The 19,896-nt window shown below is 46.9% G+C and overlaps 1 protein-coding gene across 10 annotated transcripts in view; it reads left to right on the top strand.

Annotated features, from left to right (window-relative positions):
• Positions 1-19,896, top strand: part of cep112 (centrosomal protein 112) — an 804,780-nt gene that overhangs the window by 241,382 nt on the left and 543,502 nt on the right. For all 10 annotated transcript variants that reach the window (XR_011936273.1, XM_072483741.1, XM_072483748.1 and 7 more), the window contains one exon: positions 10,533-10,619. Coding sequence is in view for 9 of the 10 variants with exons in the window: in XM_072483741.1 (XP_072339842.1) it covers positions 10,533-10,619 (87 nt within the window). In the remaining variant the exon portion in view is untranslated. The remainder of the gene's footprint in view (positions 1-10,532; positions 10,620-19,896) is intronic.

Here is a 19,896-nt window from a genome sequence, read left to right on the forward strand (position 1 = left end):
CAGACTGGTTCAGGAGATGATACTGATGGACAGGGAATATGCGGAGTCCCCGAGGGCAGAGCTACTTAGGGAATAACGGAGACTGCAGGCGGAGCTGGGGGGTGCTATCCACTGGGAAGGCCGTAGAGCAGCTCAGAAAGGCAAGGGGTGCTGTGTATGAGTATGGGGAGAAAGCCAGCAGAATATCTGACCGTGAAGTGCCGCCCATATTATCTTCCACGTGAGTTCACTTCAGCCATTATCACAGCGGTCTACATCCCACCCCAGGCAGAAGTGAGGAAGACGCTGGACGAACTATACACAGTTATAAACAACTACGAACCAGAACACCTGGAGGCCTTATTCATCGTGGCCGGAGACTTCAACAAGGCCAACCTCAAAATTCCACCAGCATATCTCCTGTCCAACCAGGGGCGACAACACTCTTGAATACTGCTACTCAAAAATCAAGGGCGCCTACCGTTCCATCCCCCGACCGCACTTTGGGAAATCAGACCATAAGACGGTGCTCCTTCTCCCAGCATACAAGCAGAAACTCAAGTGGGAGAATCCAGCTAAGAAGGTTGTGCAGTGCTGGTCTGAGGAGACAGAAGAGCTCTTATGTGACTGCTTAGAGACAGTGGACTGGTCCATATTTAAGAACTCAGCGACCAACTTAAATGAGTATGCCACCACTGTCACAGACTTCATCAGCAAATGTGTGGACAACTGCGTGCCAAAGAAAGCAGTACGTACGTTCCCCAACCGGAAACCATAGCTCAATCGCGAGATTGACTCCCTACTGAAGGACAGATCTGTGGCGTTCAAGACAGACGATCCTGACCGATACAAGAAATCCAGGTACGACCTCCGCAAAGCCATCCGAGATGCCAAGAGAGAATATCAAACCAAGCTAGAGTCACAGACAGACTCTCGGCGGTTGTGGCAAGGACTAAACAACATAAAGGGCTACAAAGCAAAGTCGAACAGTATCTCTGGCAGCAGCGCACCCCTCCCCGATGAACTCAATGCATTCTATGCTTGGTTCGAGCAGGTAACCAACAATCCGCTGGCGAGTGCCCCAGCAGCCCATAATTCACCCGTACCCACCATCACAGCTCCCAAAGTCAGATTGGCCTTTCTGAAAGTGAACCCTCGGAAGGCGACAGGCCCGGACGGGATCCCTGGTCGTGCACTCAGAGTCTGCGCGGACCAGCTGGCAGAGGTATTCGCGGACATCTTTAACCTGTCCCTACTACACTCCGAGGTCCCCACCTGCTTCAAGAAGACCACCATCATACCGGTACCAAAGAAGAACCAGGCAACGTGCCTCAATGACTACCGTCCAGTGGCCCTGACTTCAGTCGTAATGAAGTGCTTCGAGAGGTTGATCATGAAGCGCATCACGTCCATACTCCCAGAACGCCTTGATCCACTGCAATTCGCATACCGCTGCAACCGGTCCACATTAGACGCCATTTCCCTGGCCCTACACTCATCCCTGGAGCATCTCGAAAACAAGGACACCTACATCAGACTCCTATTTATTGACGACAGCTCCGCCTTCAACACCATAATCCCAGCCAAGCTCATATCAAAGCTCCAAAACCTCGGACTTGGCTCCCCACTCTGCAACTGGATCCTCGATTTTCTGACCAACAGACCACAAACAGTAAGAATGAACAACACCTCCTCCACAATAGTCCTCAACACCGGGGCCCCGCAAGCCTGCGTACTTGGCCCCCTACTCTACTCCCTGTACACACACGACTGCGTGGTAAAACTTGGTCCCAATTCCATCTACAAGTTTGCTGACGATACGACCATAGTGGGCCGGATCTCGAATAACGACGAGTCAGAATACAGGCGGATGATAGAGAACCTAGTGGAGTGGTGTAGCGACAACAATCTCTCCCTCAATGCAATCAAAACTAAAAAGCTGGTCATTGACTTTAGGAAGCAAAGTCCTGTACACACACACCCCTGTCAGCATCAACGGGGCCGAGGTGGAGATGGTTAGCAGTTTCAAATTCCTAGGGGTGCACATCTCCAAAAATCTGTCCTGGTCCACCCACGTCGACGCTACTACCAAGAAAGCACAACAACGCCTATACTTCCTCAGGAAACTAAGGAAATTCGGCATGTCCACATTAACTCTTACCAACTTTTACAGATGCACCATAGAAAGCATCCTATCGGGCTGCATCACAGCCTGGTATGGCAACTGCTCGGCCCAGGACCACAAGAAACTTCAGAGCATCGTGAACACCGCCCAGTCCATCACACGAACCTGCCTCCTATCCATTGACTCCATCTACACCTCCCGCTGCCTGGGGAAAGCGGGCAGCATAATCAAAGATCCCTCCCACCCGGCTTACTCACTCTTCCAACTTCTTCCATCGGGCAGGAGATACAGAAGTCTGAGAATACACACGAACAGACTCAAAAACAGCTTCTTCCCCACTGTCACCAGACTCCTAAATGACCCTCTTATGGACTGACCTCATTAACACTACACCCTGTATGCTTCACCCGATGACAGTGCTTATGTAGTTACATTGTATATGTTGTGTTGCCCTATTATGTATTTTCTTTTCTTCCCTTTTCTTCCCATGTATTTAATGATCTGTTGAGCTGCTCGCAGAAAAATACTTTTCACTGTACCTCGGTACACGTGACAATAAACAAATCCAATCCAATCCAATGCTTGCACAGCAACTTAGGAAGAGGGAGACGTCCAGGGAAATAGGGAAGGTAGTGGACGGGGCCGGGAACCGGGTTGGAGACCCGGCAGGATTGAACAGGGTATTCAGGGACTTTTACAGCAAGCTATATACCTCGGAACCCCCCACGGGGCTGGAGGGTATAAGGCGCTTCTTAGATCGGCTGACCTACCCAAAGGTGGGCAGGGGGATGGTGGAGGGGCCGGGGCCCCCGATTAGGGCTGAAGAAGTAATGGGGGGCCTGAAGGCCATGCAGTCGGGTAAAGCCCCGGGGCCGGACGGGCATCCAGTGGAGTTCTACAAAAAGTTCTCGGGGATAGTGGGGCCGGTGCTGGTTAGGGTGTTTAATGAGGTGAGGGACAATGGGGTGTTACCCCCGACGATGTCGCAAGCCACCATCTCGCTGATATTAAAACCGGTAAAGATCCGGAAGCCTGTGGGTCCTATAGGCCAATCTCCTTGATTAATGTTGACGCTAAACTACTGGCCAAGATTCTGGCGTCCAGAATCGAAGACTGTGTACTGGACGTGATTGTGGAGGACCAAACGGGGTTTGTGAAATGAAACGAAATGAAAATCGCTTATTGTCACAAGTAGGCTTCAATGAAGTCACTGTGAAAAGCCCCTAGTCGCCACATTCCGGCACCTATTCGGGGAGGCTGGTACGGGCTAGTCTGCTTTAAAAGCCAGCGATTTGGCCCTGTGCTAAACCAGCCTCCAGTTTGTAAAGGGCAGGCAGCTGGTAGCCAACCTAAGAAGGCCACGTAATGTGATTATGATGCCCCCGGAGGGCAGCGAGCTGGAGGTAGTGGTGACAATGGATGCCGAAAAAGCTTTTCACCGGGTGGAGTGGGACTATTTATGGGAGGTGCTGGGACGGTTTGGGTTTGGGGAAGGCTTTGTGGACTGGGTTAGACTGCTATATCAGGCCCCGGAGGCTAGTGTAAGGACTAACAGGACGACATCTGAGTATGTTCGACTATACTGTGGGACAAGACAGGGATGCCCCCTCTCTTCATTGCTGTTTGCGTTTGCCATAGAACCGCTGGCAATTGCTCTGAGAGCGGCAAGGGGGTGGAAGGGAATGGTCAGGGTGGGGGATAGACCACAAGGTCTCGCTCTACGCGGATGACCTGCTTTTGTACGTGTCGGATCCAGTGGCAGGGATGGACAGGATTATGGAAACCCTGGGAGAAATTGGCCGGTTTTCGGGGTACAAGTTGAACATGGCAATGAGCGAGATGTTTGTGGTGCAGGCGAGGGGTCAGGAGAATAGGCTGAGGGAGCTACCGTTTAGGCTGGTTGGGGAAAGTTTTAGGAATTTAAGGATACGAGTGGCGCTGGACTGGGGCAGGATGCATAAGTTGAACTTGTCTAAGCTGGTGGAGCAAATGAGGAGTGAGTTTCGGAGATGGGATACGCTGTCACTAGCGGGGAGAGTACAGACGGTGAAGATGACGATCCTCCCGAGATTCCTGTTTATTTTTCAGTGTCTCCCTATTTTCATTCCGCGGTCCTTCTTTAAAAGGATTAATAAAATCATCCTGGGATTTGTTTGGGCGGGGAAGTCCCTGCGGGTAAAGAGGGGGATGCTGGAGCGGAACCGTAGCGAGGGAGGACTGGCGTTGCCGAACCTCAGCAACTATTACTGGGCGGCTAACATAGCCATGATAAGGAAATGGATGGTGGGTACGGGGTCGGTTTGGGAGCGGGTGGAGGATTCTTCATGCAGGGGCACCAACTTGGCAGCCCTGGTCAGGCTCCTCTGCTGCTCCCGCTGGCCAGGTTCTCCACCAGCCCTATAGTGGTGGCGGCTCTGCGATTTGGGGCCAATGGAGGAAGCATGCGGGGGAAGTGGGAGCGTCGGTCTGGTCCCCAATATGCGACAACCACCGATTTTTCCCGGAGAAGGTGGACGGTGGGTTTTGAGCGTGGCAGAGGGCGGGTGTGGGAAGGATGGGCGACTTGTTCCTGGAAGGGAACTTCGCGAGCATGAGGGCGCTGGAGGAGAAATTCGGGCTGGCAAGGGGAAATGACTTTTGGTACATGCAGGTGCGGGATTTCGTACGTAGACAGGTCCCGTCCTTTCCACGCCTTCCACCAAGGGAAATCCAGGACAGGGTAGTTTCCAGGGGAGAGGTAGGGGAGGGGAGAGTCTCGGATATTTATAAGGAGCTTATGGGAGCGGAGGACACAGGGACCGAGGAACTGAAACCCAAGTGGGAGGAGGAGCTTGGGTGGGGAATTGGAGAGAGCCGTATGGGCAGACGCTCTGAGGAGGGTAAATGCAACCGCAACATGTGCCAGGCTCGGCCTGATTCAGTTCAAGGTAGTTCACCGGGCCCACATGACGGAGGCCCGGATGAGTAAATTCCTTGGGCTGGAGGACAAGTGTGCTTGATGTGCGGGAGGACCAGCGAACCATGTCCACATATTCTGGGCGTGCCCAAAACTCAGTGGGTACTGGCAGGGATTTGCGGACGTCATGTCCCGGGTACTGAAAACAAGGGTGGCAATGAGTCCAGAGGTGGCGATTTTTGGGGTGTTGGAGGACCCGGGAGTCCAGGAGGGGATAGAGGCCGACGTTGTGGCCTTTGATTCCCTGGTAGCCCGGCGACGAATACTGTTGGCCTGGAGGGACTCAAAGCCCCCAAAGACCGAAGTATGGCTGTCGGACACGGCAAGTTTTCTCGGCTTGTAAAAAAAATCAAATTCGCCTTACGAGTATCACTATCGGGGTTCGCACGTAGATGGCAACCATTCATCGACTTCTTCGTGGGAAACTAATCGTCAGCGGGGGGCGGGGTTAGAATAGTGTAGAGTAGGGGGGAAGAATTGGTGGGTCTATTTGCGAGAGAGGAACTGTTATTTGCACTATGTATTTGTAATTGATATTTGCACACTAATGTTTATTGTTACTGTTGCAAAGCCAAAAATACCTCAATAAAATTGTTTGTTAAAAAAAGAAAGTGGTTATTTGAGAAAAAAATCATTATAAAGTGCATATGGATAGGGAGGTAAGGGTGGAACGGCAGAGGTTGGTGGATGGTATCTTGGAGGTGGACAGCAAGTATTCATGTGACCCTACCCTGGAGTTCCTGGCGAGCAGGAAGAAGCTGCAGATGCAGTTCGATCTGCTGTCTACAGGAAAGGCGGTAAGCCAGTTGCAGCGTTTGAGGGGGTCTTTGAGTATGGGGAAAAGACCAGCCGTCTGTTAGCTCATCAACTGAGGGTGCAGGTGGCCTCCTGGGAGATTGTTCCGGTTAGGGACTTGCCTGGTAGTTTGGTTTCCAATCCAGCTGCTTTTGAGGCTTTATACAAGAACCTTTATAGGTCAGAGCCCTCAATTGGGGGTGGGTTGAACATGTCAACCTTTTGGATGGGTTGGAGTTTCCGGTGGTGGGGGATGAGAGGCGGGAAGAGTTGGAGGCCCCATTAGGTCCTGAGGAGATTTTGATAGGTATCGGACACATGGAAACAGGTAAATCTCCTGGGCCTGATGGTTTTCCTATAGAATTCTACAAGAAGTTTGCAGATCAGTTGGACCTGTTGCTGGTAAATATGTTTAATGATCCTTTGTCCCGGGGATCCCTACCTGCTACACTTTTGCAGGCTTCTATTTCCCTTCTGTTGAATAAGGATAAGGGTGACACGGAGTGTAGGCCAAAACGACCTGTTTTGTTGCTATATGTGGATGCCAAGATACTGGCTGATGTGTTGGCGGTAAGGCCGGAGCCCTTTCTTCCTGAGTGATTGTGGAGGATCAGACTGACTTTGTTAAGGCAATTGTCAGCCAATATTCGGAGGCCGTTGAGTGTTGTTCTCTTCCTGTCCTTTGGGCCCAAGCCGGAAGTGATTGTGTTTTTCGATGCCGAGAAGGCACTTGATAGGGTGGAGTGGAGGTACCATTTTTAAGTTGTGGAGAGGTTCAGCCTAGGGCCAAAATTGATCTTGTGGGTATGGTTATTGTATAGGGCCCCCTCAGCTAGCATTTGTATCAGTGCCTTGAGTTTGGGGGGACAATTGAACAGGGGGACAAGACAGGGGTGTCCAATGCTCCCCCTCCTATTTGTGTTTGCAGTTGAACTAACTAATGCTTTGAGGGCTTTGAGTAGTTGGAAGGGGATAACGATGGGAGGGGTGGAGCATAGCGCGTCCCTACATGCTGATGATTTGCTACTTTATGTTACGGACTTCATCCCCACTATGGATAAAATCTGGCGCGGCGGGATGGAGAATCCAGGTGTCTTCCATGTGCCTGGCTTGGTCTGATCCATCTAAAGGTAATGCACAGTGCACACCTGACCAAAGCTTAGTGGCTTCTTCCTGGAGGTCGATGACCGGTGCGAGCAGTGTTTTGGGAAACGGGCCAACCACACACACATGTTCTGGTCTTCTCCCAAACTGGTAAGCTGCTGGGTCTCCTTCTTTAGCACCCTGTCAGCGATTCTGAATATTGATCTGGAGCCTTGTCCTCTGGTGGCCATTTTCTGGGTGCCGGGACTCGCCGGGTTGCAGTCAGGAATGAAGGCAGATGTCCTTGCCTTGGCTCGTTGATTGCCAAGAGGTGAGTTCTGCTGGGGTGGATGTCTCCTACATTGCCCAGTGCCTCGGTATGGAATTCTTGTAGCTGGAGAAAGTCAAGTGCACCAATAGGGGGTCGGTTGAGGGGTTCGACCAGAAATGACAGCTATTTATTACCTACTTTAAGGAATTAGTCACTGTCAATTTCTGGGGGATGGGGGGCGGTTTGCTTTTGTTTATTTTTTGTTTCTCTTGTGGATGAGGTGTGTACTGTTGTTAGGGTTTTTGTTATTTTGGTTTTGTGTAACGTCTACTCTGGGTAATGTGGATTTAGTTATAGAATTTGCCATAGAATTGTGCAATCTTACAGAACAGGAGGACTGTTGTGCCTTTGTTGGCTCTTTGAAAGAGTTTCCTAAATACTCCCACCCTGCTGTATTCCCATAGCCCTGCAATTTATTTTTTCTTTTCAAGTATATATTTAATTCTCTTTTCAAAGTTTCTGTTGAATATCCACAATCTTTCAAAAAGTGTATTCTGGATCAAAATAACTCTTTTCCCAATAACTGTACCTTTAAAGCAGTGGGGCGATATTCTCCATCCCGCCGCACCCGTTTTCTGGTGTGGCGCGCCCCCGCCGACAGCAGGATCCTCTATCCCGCCAGATACCAATGGGGTTTTCCACTGTGAGCACACCTACACAGTCGGGAAATCCACGGGTGTGGGTGCGCTGCCGGCAAAGTGGAGGATCACGCCGACAGAGAATCCAGCCCGTGATCTTTCAGTACTAACCCTTCTGTCAGTGGAAACAGGTTATTCCTATCTGCTCTATCTTACTCTGCTTAACCTTCTCTGTTATAATGAGAACAATTCCAACTTCTCAAGTTTCGTCACAATACTGAAGTTTTCTGTCACTCTGACAATTCGTCTCTGCACCTTACCCAAAGCTTTAACAGTCTACTGAAGTGTGATCTTTGTTGCTGTTTGCCTGATCTCCATTTGGCATTTCCTGATGTTACTAAAACTGGGTGCCCACAGGTGAGGAATGGTGAATGGTTACTCAAGTCCTGCCACTCAGGGACTCAGTAATAATAATAACCTTTATTGTCACAAGTAGGCTTACATTAACACTGCACTGAAGTTACTGTGAAAAGTGTCATGTGAGAGTACCTTTAAGAAATGGGTGTTTTTTATAGAATAACTGTAGTGGGTGTACCTTTAAGAAATGGGTGTTTATTACTGCAGCGATGTCAGAGTGTGGGTGGAGCTGGGATGTCGGTCACCTTTTAGTTACACTTTGAGAAAATCTTGGGTGTGTCTGTGTTTTATTTTTGGGTTCATTTCAGGATTGGAGCTGCAGTCAGCCACAGAATGTGTAATGTTCTTCTCTCAGCCACATAAAGACTATGGGCGGGATTCTCCCAGCCCTGGACCGGGCCGTAGAATCCCCACGTACGGGCCACACCGCCCCAACGCCATTGGCCGCCGGCGTGGTTGGCGTGGCGCCGGTCGCATGCCGTTCTATGCGGCCGGCCCACCGATTCTCTGGCCCGGATGGGCCAAGCGGCCGTAAGAAAAGACAGAGTCCCGCCGGCACCGTTCTAACCTGCTCTGGGCCAGCGGGACCTCGGCATTGAAGGGTCGGCTGGCGGCCTGGGGAGGGGGGGCCTCTGATGTGGCCTGGCCCGCGATTGGGGCCCACCGATCGGCGGGCCGCCCTCTGTGGCTGGGGCCTCCTTTCCTACGCGCTGGCCCCTGTAGTCCTGTGCCATGTTGCGTTGGGGCCGGCACGTTGAAGGAGGTCACTGCGCATGCGTGTGTTGGCGCCACACTGCGCATGTGCTCCAGCGTCGTTCTGGCCCCCTGTAGTGGCCAGAATTAATCCTGAGAGCGGCCCGTTCACGCCGTCGTAGAACGCGTTTACGACGGCGTGGACACTCTGCCACGGGATTGGAGAATCTCGCCCTCTCTCTTGATCATTTGGTGAAATCAGAGTTATAATTGTTCTCAGTAGTGAATTTAAACCTGATGTGCTTCTGTTAAAAGTTTTTTTTTTAAAGTCTTATGGATGTTAAAAGGAAAGTAAGGATTACTTTGTGTTGTATTCTTTGGAGGTTGTATTTGAATTAATGGTTGCTAAGATGTTCACTGTATGTTTTAAAAAGGTTAACTGGAGTTCATAGAATAAACATTGTTTTGCTTTAAAAAATACTTTTTCATTCCTGCTGTACCACACTTGTAGAGTGGGCCCTGTGCTCCCCATACCACAATCTATTAAAAAGTGTGAGTCAGGTGAACTCCATGATATACTTTGGGGTTCTTTAAACCATGGCCCATAACAAAAGCCCCTAGTCGCCACATTCCGGTGCCTTTTCGGGTACACTGAGGGAGAATTCAGAATGTTCAATTTACCTAACAGCATGTCCTTCGGAACTTGTGGACGGAAACCGGAGCGCCCAGAGGAAACCCACGCAGACACGGGGAGAACGTACAGACTCCACACAGACAGTGACCCAAGGCGCAAATCGAACCAATGGTCCCTGGCGTTGTGAATCAACAGTGCTAACCACTGTGCTACCGTGCTGCCCCCATGTTGTGCTGTGGACAGCATTGCACTAGTAGCAAGCAGGTTAATGATGTTTGTAAAGCTTAAAAAATACTGTGCGGGATTCTCCGGGGTGCGCCAGCTGCGTTTTCCCTTGCAGCGCACCCCAGCTAGCAGCAGGATTCTCCATTCCCTTCGCAGGCCAAAGGGGTTTCCCATTGTGGCCACCCAACGCTGCTGGGAAATCCGTGGGCGTGGATGCTCTGCCAGCGGACTGGAGGATCCCGTCGATGGAGAATTCCGCTGACTATTCTTACTGCTCCACCACCGGTACAATTCCAACTTCTGAAGTTTTTTTTGGTCATCGTCTGTGAAGTTGAGGCTACTCAGCTCTCCTTGTACAGCTGAAGAAAAGTACATTTCATGGTGATAACTGACAAGCAAGTTGAAAGAACATCACAAATTGTGAAATTGTTTATGGCTTAAATGGCAATGAAAAGTATCTATTTCCTGCATCAGGAAGTACAGTTTCTTTTATTTTCTGAAAAAAATTCAATAAATGATTCAACAAATCAAATGTGGTTAAAATTAAATAGTAAAGTAATTTTAACATCTAGAGTATAATTCTTGGCGAGTACATTTTGCATTGAAAATTATGATATGTTTAACAAATTCCATGGCTTGCATTAGATATTCTCATTAATTTAGGGTAGGAAGCATATTGAGTAACACCCCTTTGTTTAATTGTTTTTAATCAAAAGATAGAGATGAAGACAAAGATGCTGGAAGCCAAATTCCATGAGGAGAAGCTCAAACTGCAGCAAAAGCATGATGCTGATGTTCAAAAGGTAAATTGGGAAGTTCCGTTTTATAATTTCATTTGCTTTGAGGTATCACTTCAATAAGAACACAAATAATATTTTGGGCTTTTCATAGCAAAGTGATGAAGTAGTGCTATGAAGCGCCACTTTCTCAGCAATCACCTGCTCACGGACGCTCAGTTTAGGTTCCACCAGAGCCACAGAGCTCCTGACTTCATTACAGCTTTGGTTTAAGCATAAACAACAGAGCTGAATGCCAGAGGTGAGGTGAGAGTGAATGCCCTTGACATCAAGGCAATATTTGATTGAGGATGGCATCAAGGAGCCCCAGCTAAACTGGAGTAAATGGGAATCAGGGGGAAAACTCTCCGCTGGTTGGAGTCGTACCTGACACAAAGGAAGATGCTTGTGGTGGTTGGGGTTGTTGTTTTGGTAGATTGTAATTTATGCTTGATGACAGGCAGGTGATAATGTTCAGGGTGAGTCAAATTGCTGAAATTTAGAACATTTATATCAGCTCTCACATTTTTTTTGAAATGTTCTTAATTTCTCCTTAAGGGTTTAAAGTTGTTGAAGATCATGGAGCAATCTGTTGGAGGCTTAGTAATGAGCATCAATAAGAAATATGCAATGGTGCAATGAGAGGACAACTCAGCTTATACTGATTAGAAGTTGTCTTGGTGATTTAACTGGTTGCTTCACAGTATGAAGAAGTTTAATCGTTGAGACTGAGGCAGGAAGGAAGTCAGTCAGTTTATGATTTTGGCTTCAATTGATATCAAAGATGTCTATTAAAACAGATGACAATTCCACTTGGTTTGTTGTGGACATCTCTAATCAATTTTTTTTGGCATGATATTTGGTGCAGCACCCAGTTTTTAAAAAGTCACAGAATCCCTACAATGCAGAAGGAAGCCATTTGGCCTACCGAGTCTGCAGTGACCCTCTGATAGAGCACCCAACTTTGACCCACTCCCCCGCCCAACCAGCCCTATACCCGTAACCTAACCTGCACAGCCCTAGACACTAAGGGGCAATATAGCATGGTCAATCCACTTAACCTGCACATCTTTGAACTGTGGGAGGAAATCCACGGAGACATAGGGAGAATGTGCAAACTCTACACAGACAGTCACCCAAGGTCGTTATTGAACCTGGGTCCCTGGCGTTGTGAGGCATCAGTGCAAACCACTGTGCCACCTCCGTCATGGGATGTGAGGATTGCGGGCATCGCAATTGCCCATCGTAATTGCTCTCCAGAAGGTGATAAGTTGCGCCTTTAATCACTGCAGCCCTTCTAATGTAGGTTTCTGTTTTTATTTCAGAAAAAGATGCTGTTAGCTCCATTAACCACTCACATGTTTTACAACTGATCTTTTTCCTGTTCAATTTAAAGCTGAAATTGGTTAATTCAATACAATTAAAAAACATATTTGGAAGTGTCAAGAACTTTGAAATTGTCCCCTGCTCACCAAGATCTAGATCATTAATATATATACGGAAAAGCAAGGCTCCCAATACTGATCTTTGGAGACCCCTACAAACCTTCCTCCAACCTGAAAAATAGCCATTGACCATGACACTCTGCTTCCAATTATTCAGCCAGTTTTGTCTCCACATTGCTACTATCCCTTTTATTCCATGAGATGAAATGAAATGAAAATCGCTTATTGTCACAAGTAGGCTTCAAATGAAGTTACTGTGAAAAGCCCCTAGTCGCCACATTCCGGCGCCTGCTCGGTGAGGCTGGTACGGGAATTGAACCGTGCTGCTGGCCTGCCTTGGTCTGCTTTAAAAGCCAGCTCTTTAGCCCTGTGCTAAACCAGCCCCTTTTCTCACGAGTCTGTTATGTTGCCACTTTATTGAGTGCCATTTGAAAGCCAATGTACACCTCATCAAGTTTGTTAAACATGATTTCCCCTTCAGAAATCCATGCCGGCTCTTCCCAATCAACCCATACAATTGGACAGACTAGGTACACAGAACGCAATTCTCCTAAAAGAGAACCAAGTTCCCGAGCGAGCACGTTTAGCCGTGGATTTCCTGGCACTCAAAATGCCGAGAAACACATTGCTAGATTTGTGTTGAATAAGGACCTGAACGGGGAACGCCCGGCTTGCAGAAACTTTCCATGGTAGTGAGAGATCAGGACGCCATTTTCAAATGGTGTCCAAATCTCCGAGGCCCCAAAACAATCCCTTTCCCTCAGCCCGAACGCAATATGAGAGGATCCCCAGCCCCACCCGCCCAACACCCACACCGGGCAACCCCGAACCGATCGTGCGCATGCAAAAAATGCCAGCTTGGCACCTTGGCAGTGCCAAGCTGGCCCCCAGGTGGCGGTGCCAGGCTGGCAGAGTCATGGTATCCAGGTGGCACCAGCAGTGCCAGGGCACTAAAGGGCATGCAGCTGGGGGCCTCTGATCCCCTGGGAGACCTCAACGAGTGCCGTTCCGTCTGGTCCCCGTCTGGTTAGTGGGGGCCAGTTTTTTCCCCCAAAAATATACTTTATTCATAGATTCATAAACATTACAGAACATTTTGAATTGTCTTGACTGTACATTTTCATCAGTTACATATTCCCTAGACTTTCTTCCATTCAATTTTGATAACATTACACACATATCGCTCTTTACGTTACAATTCCTTCTTAAACATTTACATTGTCATGTTTCTTTTATACATTGGAGTGTTAATGACCCAGACCGAAGGGGGTTTACACTGTTACCCGCCCCTCGGTGCACATTTGCTGGTAAGACCTTACACAGTGGTCTTTCCCCATTGCGCCTTGGTGGCAGCTGCCCCAAGCTTGAGTGCAATGCAAAACAGATAGCTGGAGCTTTACAACTAGCTGAAAATGACAAGTTTTCTTTTGGCAAAACATCCAAGGGTCTTGAGATTTGGTTCTTGTTCTACACATGACTGTTGTCCACGGATTACTGGATTCTTTCATATTCTACTCTGTAACCTTGAAGCCTATTCAAACTGAAGAGCTATCCTCCACTTTTTGATGTGGTTAGTCATGTTTCTGAATTTCCTACAAGAAAGAAAAAGTCATGGTTCTGCTCATTTAAAGATCAAACTTCAGTAGCTTGCAAGATACAACTGTTATTAGTTACAAAACATCACATGTCGCAAGTAGAATTTGTTGATATTGCATGAAATTAGCCATAGTTTAATATAATACCGCGATACCGTGCTTTGGATGTAGTACAATAGGCAGGAAACTACAAGCTCAGCTGTCGTATTTTTAAAATTTCCCTTTTCCTCCTTAGTCAGATTTTCAGGAGTTATTTTGAACGGAGTTGTTTAGAACCCTTGCTCCTCCAGTATTAGTTTTAATTCCATGACTAAACAGGTCTTATCCTCAGTTGTGAATAAATTCACCTTCAAGCCATATTTTTCACACTTCATTTAACTTTATTGTTATGTAAGACCGAGAAAAGATCTTTCAGCCACTCTGCTCATCTTGTTTTTTGCTTCTGGTGTAGGCCATTTTTAATCTTTCTTCAAATCCAAAATTATATTTTAAGCAATAGAGAAATGGCCTCATTTATAACTAGGACAGACCACATGGATAAGTGTCCAGGCACCTGGTAAGACTGCCATATACAATTAGCAATGCGCTTGGTAAGGCTCCATGTATAGATGACCATGAACCTGGTACGGCTGGAATATACGAACAAGTAATTCAACAAAGAAAAAAAAAGGTACAATTTAAATTAATGAAGAGGACATAAGGAGGCTGCAAAGGATGTAGGTAGGTTAAGTGAGTGGACCAAACCTGGCAAATGGAGTATAACGTGGGAAAATGTGAAATTGTCCATTTTGGCAGGAAGAATAAAAAAGTATATTACCTAAATGGTGAGAGATTGCAGAGCATGAATCGCAAAAGGTCAGTATGCAGGTGCAGCATGTAATAAGAATGTTACTCTTTATTGCAAAGAGAATTGAAGACAAAAATAGAGAGGTTAGCTTCAAGTTATTTGGGGCTTTGGTGAGACCACATTGGAGTGCTATGTGCAGTATTTTTCTCCTCATTTAAGGAATGGTGTAAATGCATTGGAAGCAGTTCAGAGAAGGTTCACTCGACTAATACCTGGAATGGGTGGGTTCTCATAAGAGGAAAGGCTGGATAGGGTCGGCTTGTATCCGTTGGAGTTTAGAAGAGTAAGAGGTGACTTTTTGTTTAATTCTCCTCCTTTTTCACATTTTCTCCCACATTTACACCCATCAACAATAAACAATAATCAGCAAGATATGTCAATCCCCATAATAACAACGATCCCATCCGCCCACCAACCCCCAAACCTCGGCCCACATGTTTACATAAACAAATGACAAAAAGGAATCAGGGATTACCCATAGTCACCCTTAACCTACACACAGCCCCCCCCCCTCCCCCCCCCCCCCCCCAACTAATGTTCGATGTTATCCAGTTCTTGAAAGTGCATGATAAATAGTGCCCATGACTTGTAGAACCCCTCCGAGCTTCCCCTCAGTTCGAACTTAACCTTCTCAAGGGTCAAGTATTCCAACAGGTCGCCACGCCAGGGCACTGGGTGGAGAGGCTGCTCTCCATCCCAGCAGGATCCGCCTTTGGGCAATCAACGAGGCGAAGGCTATGATATCTGCCTCCGCTCCCGTTTCCAACCCTGGCTGGTCCGACACCCCGAATATGGTCTCCTGGGGACCCTGGTCCAGTTTCACATGCGTCACCTTGGAAATTACCCTAAACACCTCCTTCCAGTACTCCCCTAGCTTTGGACAGGACCAAAACATATGAACGTGATTTGCCCCCCCGCCCCCCGCAACGCTCAAACACATCCTCTACTCCTTAAAAAATTTGGCTCATTCTCGCCCTCGTGAGGTGCGCTCTATATACCACCTTCAGCTGTATCAGCCCCAACCTCGCACATGAGGTGGAGGCATTCACTCTCCAGAGCACCTCACACCAGACCCCCTCCTCTATAACCTCTCCCAACTCTTCCTCCCACTTTGCTTTGATCCCTTCCAGTGGTGCCTTATCCTCTTCCAGAATACACCGCTGACACTGCCCCCTTCTCCAGTCCCCTTGACGTCAACACCTCCTCCAGCAATGTGGAGGCCGGTTCCTCTGGGAAGCTCTGTATCTCCTTCCTGGCAAAATCCCAAACCTGCATGTACCTAAACCCTTCTCCCTGCTCCAGCCCATACTTCGCTTCCAGCTGAGTAAGAGGTGACTGGATTGAAACATATAAGATCCTGAGGGGTCTTGACTGAGTGAATGTGGAGAGAATGTTTCCTCTTGTGGGAGAATCTAGAACTAGGGGTCACTGTTTAAAAACAAGGGGTCAGTCAGTTAAGGCAGAGATTAGGAGAATTTCTTTCCTTTCCCTCAGAAGGTCGTGCGTCTTTGGAACTCTTTTCCTCAAAAGGTGGTGGAAGCAGAGTCTTTAAATATTGTTAAGGCCGAGCTCGATAGATTCTTAATAAGCCAGGGAATGAAGTTATTGGGGGTAGGTAGAAATGTGGAGTTGAGGTTATAATCAGAGCAGCCATGATCTTAAGAACGTCAGAACAGGGTTGAAGGGCTGAGTGGCCTACTCCTAATTCATATACTCGCATGTCCGTATGTAGTGACTTTGAAAAAGGAAAACAAGAAAATTACACTTCAAACCGAAGCGGACTAGTTTTGTTTAATTCAAAGATTTCTTACTAACTTTTGATGCTGGGAATACTAAGTAGGTTGCTTTGTTAAAATAATGACTTTCTGCAAAACCACATTAAAGCATCACATCATTCTGCCTAGCACTAATGGCTGTGATAAATTGGTCTAATTTTGAAGAGTCTGGGGAAGAGTGATACGGACACAAAATGTTAAATAAACTGGTGGATTATTGAAAGGATAATTTTGCCTTCATGAAGAAAATATTAAACAGGGCCTTCATCTGAATCTGTCTTTGCTAGTGAAACCCCAGTGTGGCCTGATCCCATCTTGATAATTCATGAGAACAACGTTCTGAAAGAGTTGACAGGATGATTTAGTTTTGAGGCCTCCTTTTTGGATTTCACACTTAACAGACGCTACAACAGATTATTTCTTATAGTTATAGAATGTAAGACTGTTATGGTTGGGGTTCCTTCAGTCACTGTAACAGCAGACAGGAAGTCCCTATGCTAAAAGCAGATTCCCATCCTCACATCAAAGCATTCTGTGGAGGATACTAATATTTGCTCAGGTGCATCTTGGGGCATATTAACTTAGGTTGAGTATATTTACCACAGATGATGACCAGTAGTGTCTGGCCTGGTGAGAATCAGTACAAAGCAGGACAAGACTCTGACCCTCTACTGACTAAGCTTTGATGTGCAGGTTGTAATTTTTTCTTCAGCTGTACTTTCTTTTACTATTTTTTGCCAGTGACAGCATAAAATGCTTTGGAAAGATGAACCTGATGAAAGATCTTTTTCTGTTTTGCTGATGCGGAGCACAGGTGACGTACATTTGATACTCAGTGCACACATCAACAAACACCGACACTAGACCTACATGGGCAGAAATGAATGACTCCTATTATTTTCTGTATTGTTTGTTGGGAATGAACAGGCTGCATTGTATATAAAAAAATTATTTTTTTACTGGGAAAATCTCACTTGTCTTTAAATTTAAGAATGTTTCATTTGTAGTATTATGGTCTCTATTTTTATAATTTTAATAACCTTGGGTTTGCTGGTGCCGTTGGAGAGGGTTTAATTTAGCTTAACAGCAGGGGAATGGGAACCACAGCACAAATTCAGAGGGGTGTTATGATCCATGTAATGACCAATAAACTGAAGAACCAAATTTACTGAACAGTCTCAGTAAAAAAAACAATGGACAAAATTTCACTTCTTATAACTTTTGCTTTAATAATCAAATCAAAATCAATCTAATTAGACATGAATTAACAGGCAATTTGGTCAGCATAAACCATAAATTACACGTTAAATAGCAAATACAAGAAGGATAGACCTCGTAGATTTACGTCCACTAAGCATATATGGTACCAATTCCAGTCGCAAAGTCCTTTGAACCTCTGGACAGCCTCTGATAAAATTCCAACTCCTTTTATTTGAAGCTTTAGCCATCATGAACCCTCTGCACGACACAGATAGCAGACGGCCTGAGTCTGAAGGTTGTAAGAGATAGGAGCGGCTGGATTTCAAGATAAGTAACTATGAGTGGAGTGGCAATCCACATCAACGGAAGTTACAGGTCATTAACATTCAGATAGATTCAGAAACGTTATGGAAAAAGACAATGATAAACAAGTTTTAATTGGAGTAATGCCAACGTTACAAAGCGCCGATGTAATTTGTTAACATGAAATAGCTACTTGAAGGTAGATCCGTACCCCAATTTCAAACTTTTATTCTTGGTTTATCATTGTCTTTTTCCATAACTTTTCTGAATGTAACTGAATTTTAATGACCTGTAACTTCTGTTGATGTGGCAATTGAGTGGGATTGCCACATGGGAGCTATTTGCAGAGAAGACAGAGTTCAGAACAAATATGTTCTCTGAAAGAAAAAGAGTAGAGCTCCCAAATAAGAACCCAAGAAACAGGAACAGGAATAGCTCATGTGACCACTTGAGCCTGCTCCACCTTTCAGTACAATGGTGGATGATCACAACCACTCCATTTTTCCGCCCATTCCCCAAATAGCTTGATTCCACGAGGGAACAAACATCTTGGCCTTAAATATATTCAACAATAGAGCATCCACAACACTCTGGGATAGAGAATTCCAAAGGTTCACAATCCTCTTGAGTGAAGAAATTTCTCTGCATCTCAGCCCTTAATGTGTGACCCCTTATCCTGAGACTGCCCCATGTTCTAGGTTCCCCAGCCAAGGGAATTGGTTTTGTCTGACTTGATTGAATTTTTTGAGGAGGTTGCAATCATTGAATAATGCTAGCACAGGGAGAAACCTGAGGACACTAATTTGAAAAGATCGGTAAAAGAAGTGACATGAGGAAAAATATTTTTAAACAATGTGTGATTAGAATGTGCAACGGATAGATGGTGGGTTCCTAAGCTGGCACTGGGCGGGAATTAAAAGGATGGGGGATTTATTCATCGATGGGACTTTTGGCAGTCTGAGGGCGCTGGAGGAGAAATTTGGGTTACCTCCGGGAAATGCCTTTAGGTATATGCAGGTTCGAGCGTTCGTGAGAAAGCAGGTAGGGGAATTCCCGCTGCTGCCTGCCCGGAGGATACAGGACAGGGTGATTTTGTGCGTGTGGGTCGGGGAGGGTTAGATATCGGAGATATACCAGGAGCTGCAGGAGGCGGAGGAAGCCTCGGTGGAGGAGCTGAAGGGCAAGTGGGAGGAGGAGCTGGATGAGGGCCTGTGGGCTGACACCCTGGGCAAGGTCAATTCCTCCTCATCTTGCGCCAGGCTCAGCTTGATCCAGTTTAAAGTGGTGCACAGGGCGCATATGACAGGGGCGAGGATGAGTAAGTTTTTTGGGGTAGAGGACAGGTGTGTGAGGTGTTCGGGGAGCCCAGCAAACCACGCCCATTATGTTTTGGACATGCCCGGCGCTTACGGAATTTTGAAAGGGCTTAGCAAAGGCTATGTCCAAGGTCTTGGATACTCGGGTAAGACTTAGCTGGGGGATAGCTGATATTTGGGGTATTGGATGATCCGGGAGTGCAGGGGTCGAAAGAGGCCGGAGTTCTGGCCTTTTCCTCCTTGGTAGCCCGGAGAAGGTTCTTGTTAATGTGGAGGGACGTGAAGCCCCCAAGCGTAGAGGCTTGGGTCAACGACATGGCGGGGTTTCTTAGGTTGGAGAAGATAAAGTTTGCCTTGCGAGGGTCCTTGCAGGGGTTCTCCGGGCGGTGGCAACCGTTCATTGACTTTCTTGCGGAACGTTAGGTGGAGGTCAGCAGCAGCAGCAACCCGGGGGGGGGGGGCGGGCTGATTTCTTTTTCTTTTTGTAAGGGGCGAATGCCCCATTTTGCTTTGAGATGGGTGTTAAATTGTTAATAGTTTAGAGGGTTAAGGTGTTTTGTTTTGTTGGCATATTGCCCTGTTCTCTTTGTATTATTTTCCTTTTTGGAGGATTTTGTAAAAATTATTGAAAAACTTTGAATAAAATCATTTAAAAAAAAAAAAAAGAATGTGCAACGGTCTGATTGAGATGGTGAAAGGAGATTCAATTGATGCCTCCAAAAGAGAATTAGATTATTATATGATGGAAAAACATTTGCAGGGCTACAGGGAAATAGCCGGGGAATGGGACTAGGTGACTTGCGCTTCCAGAGAGCTGGCATGG

Source organism: Scyliorhinus torazame, chromosome 18 (assembly GCF_047496885.1).
Source record: "Scyliorhinus torazame isolate Kashiwa2021f chromosome 18, sScyTor2.1, whole genome shotgun sequence".
NCBI lineage: Eukaryota > Metazoa > Chordata > Chondrichthyes > Carcharhiniformes > Scyliorhinidae > Scyliorhinus > Scyliorhinus torazame.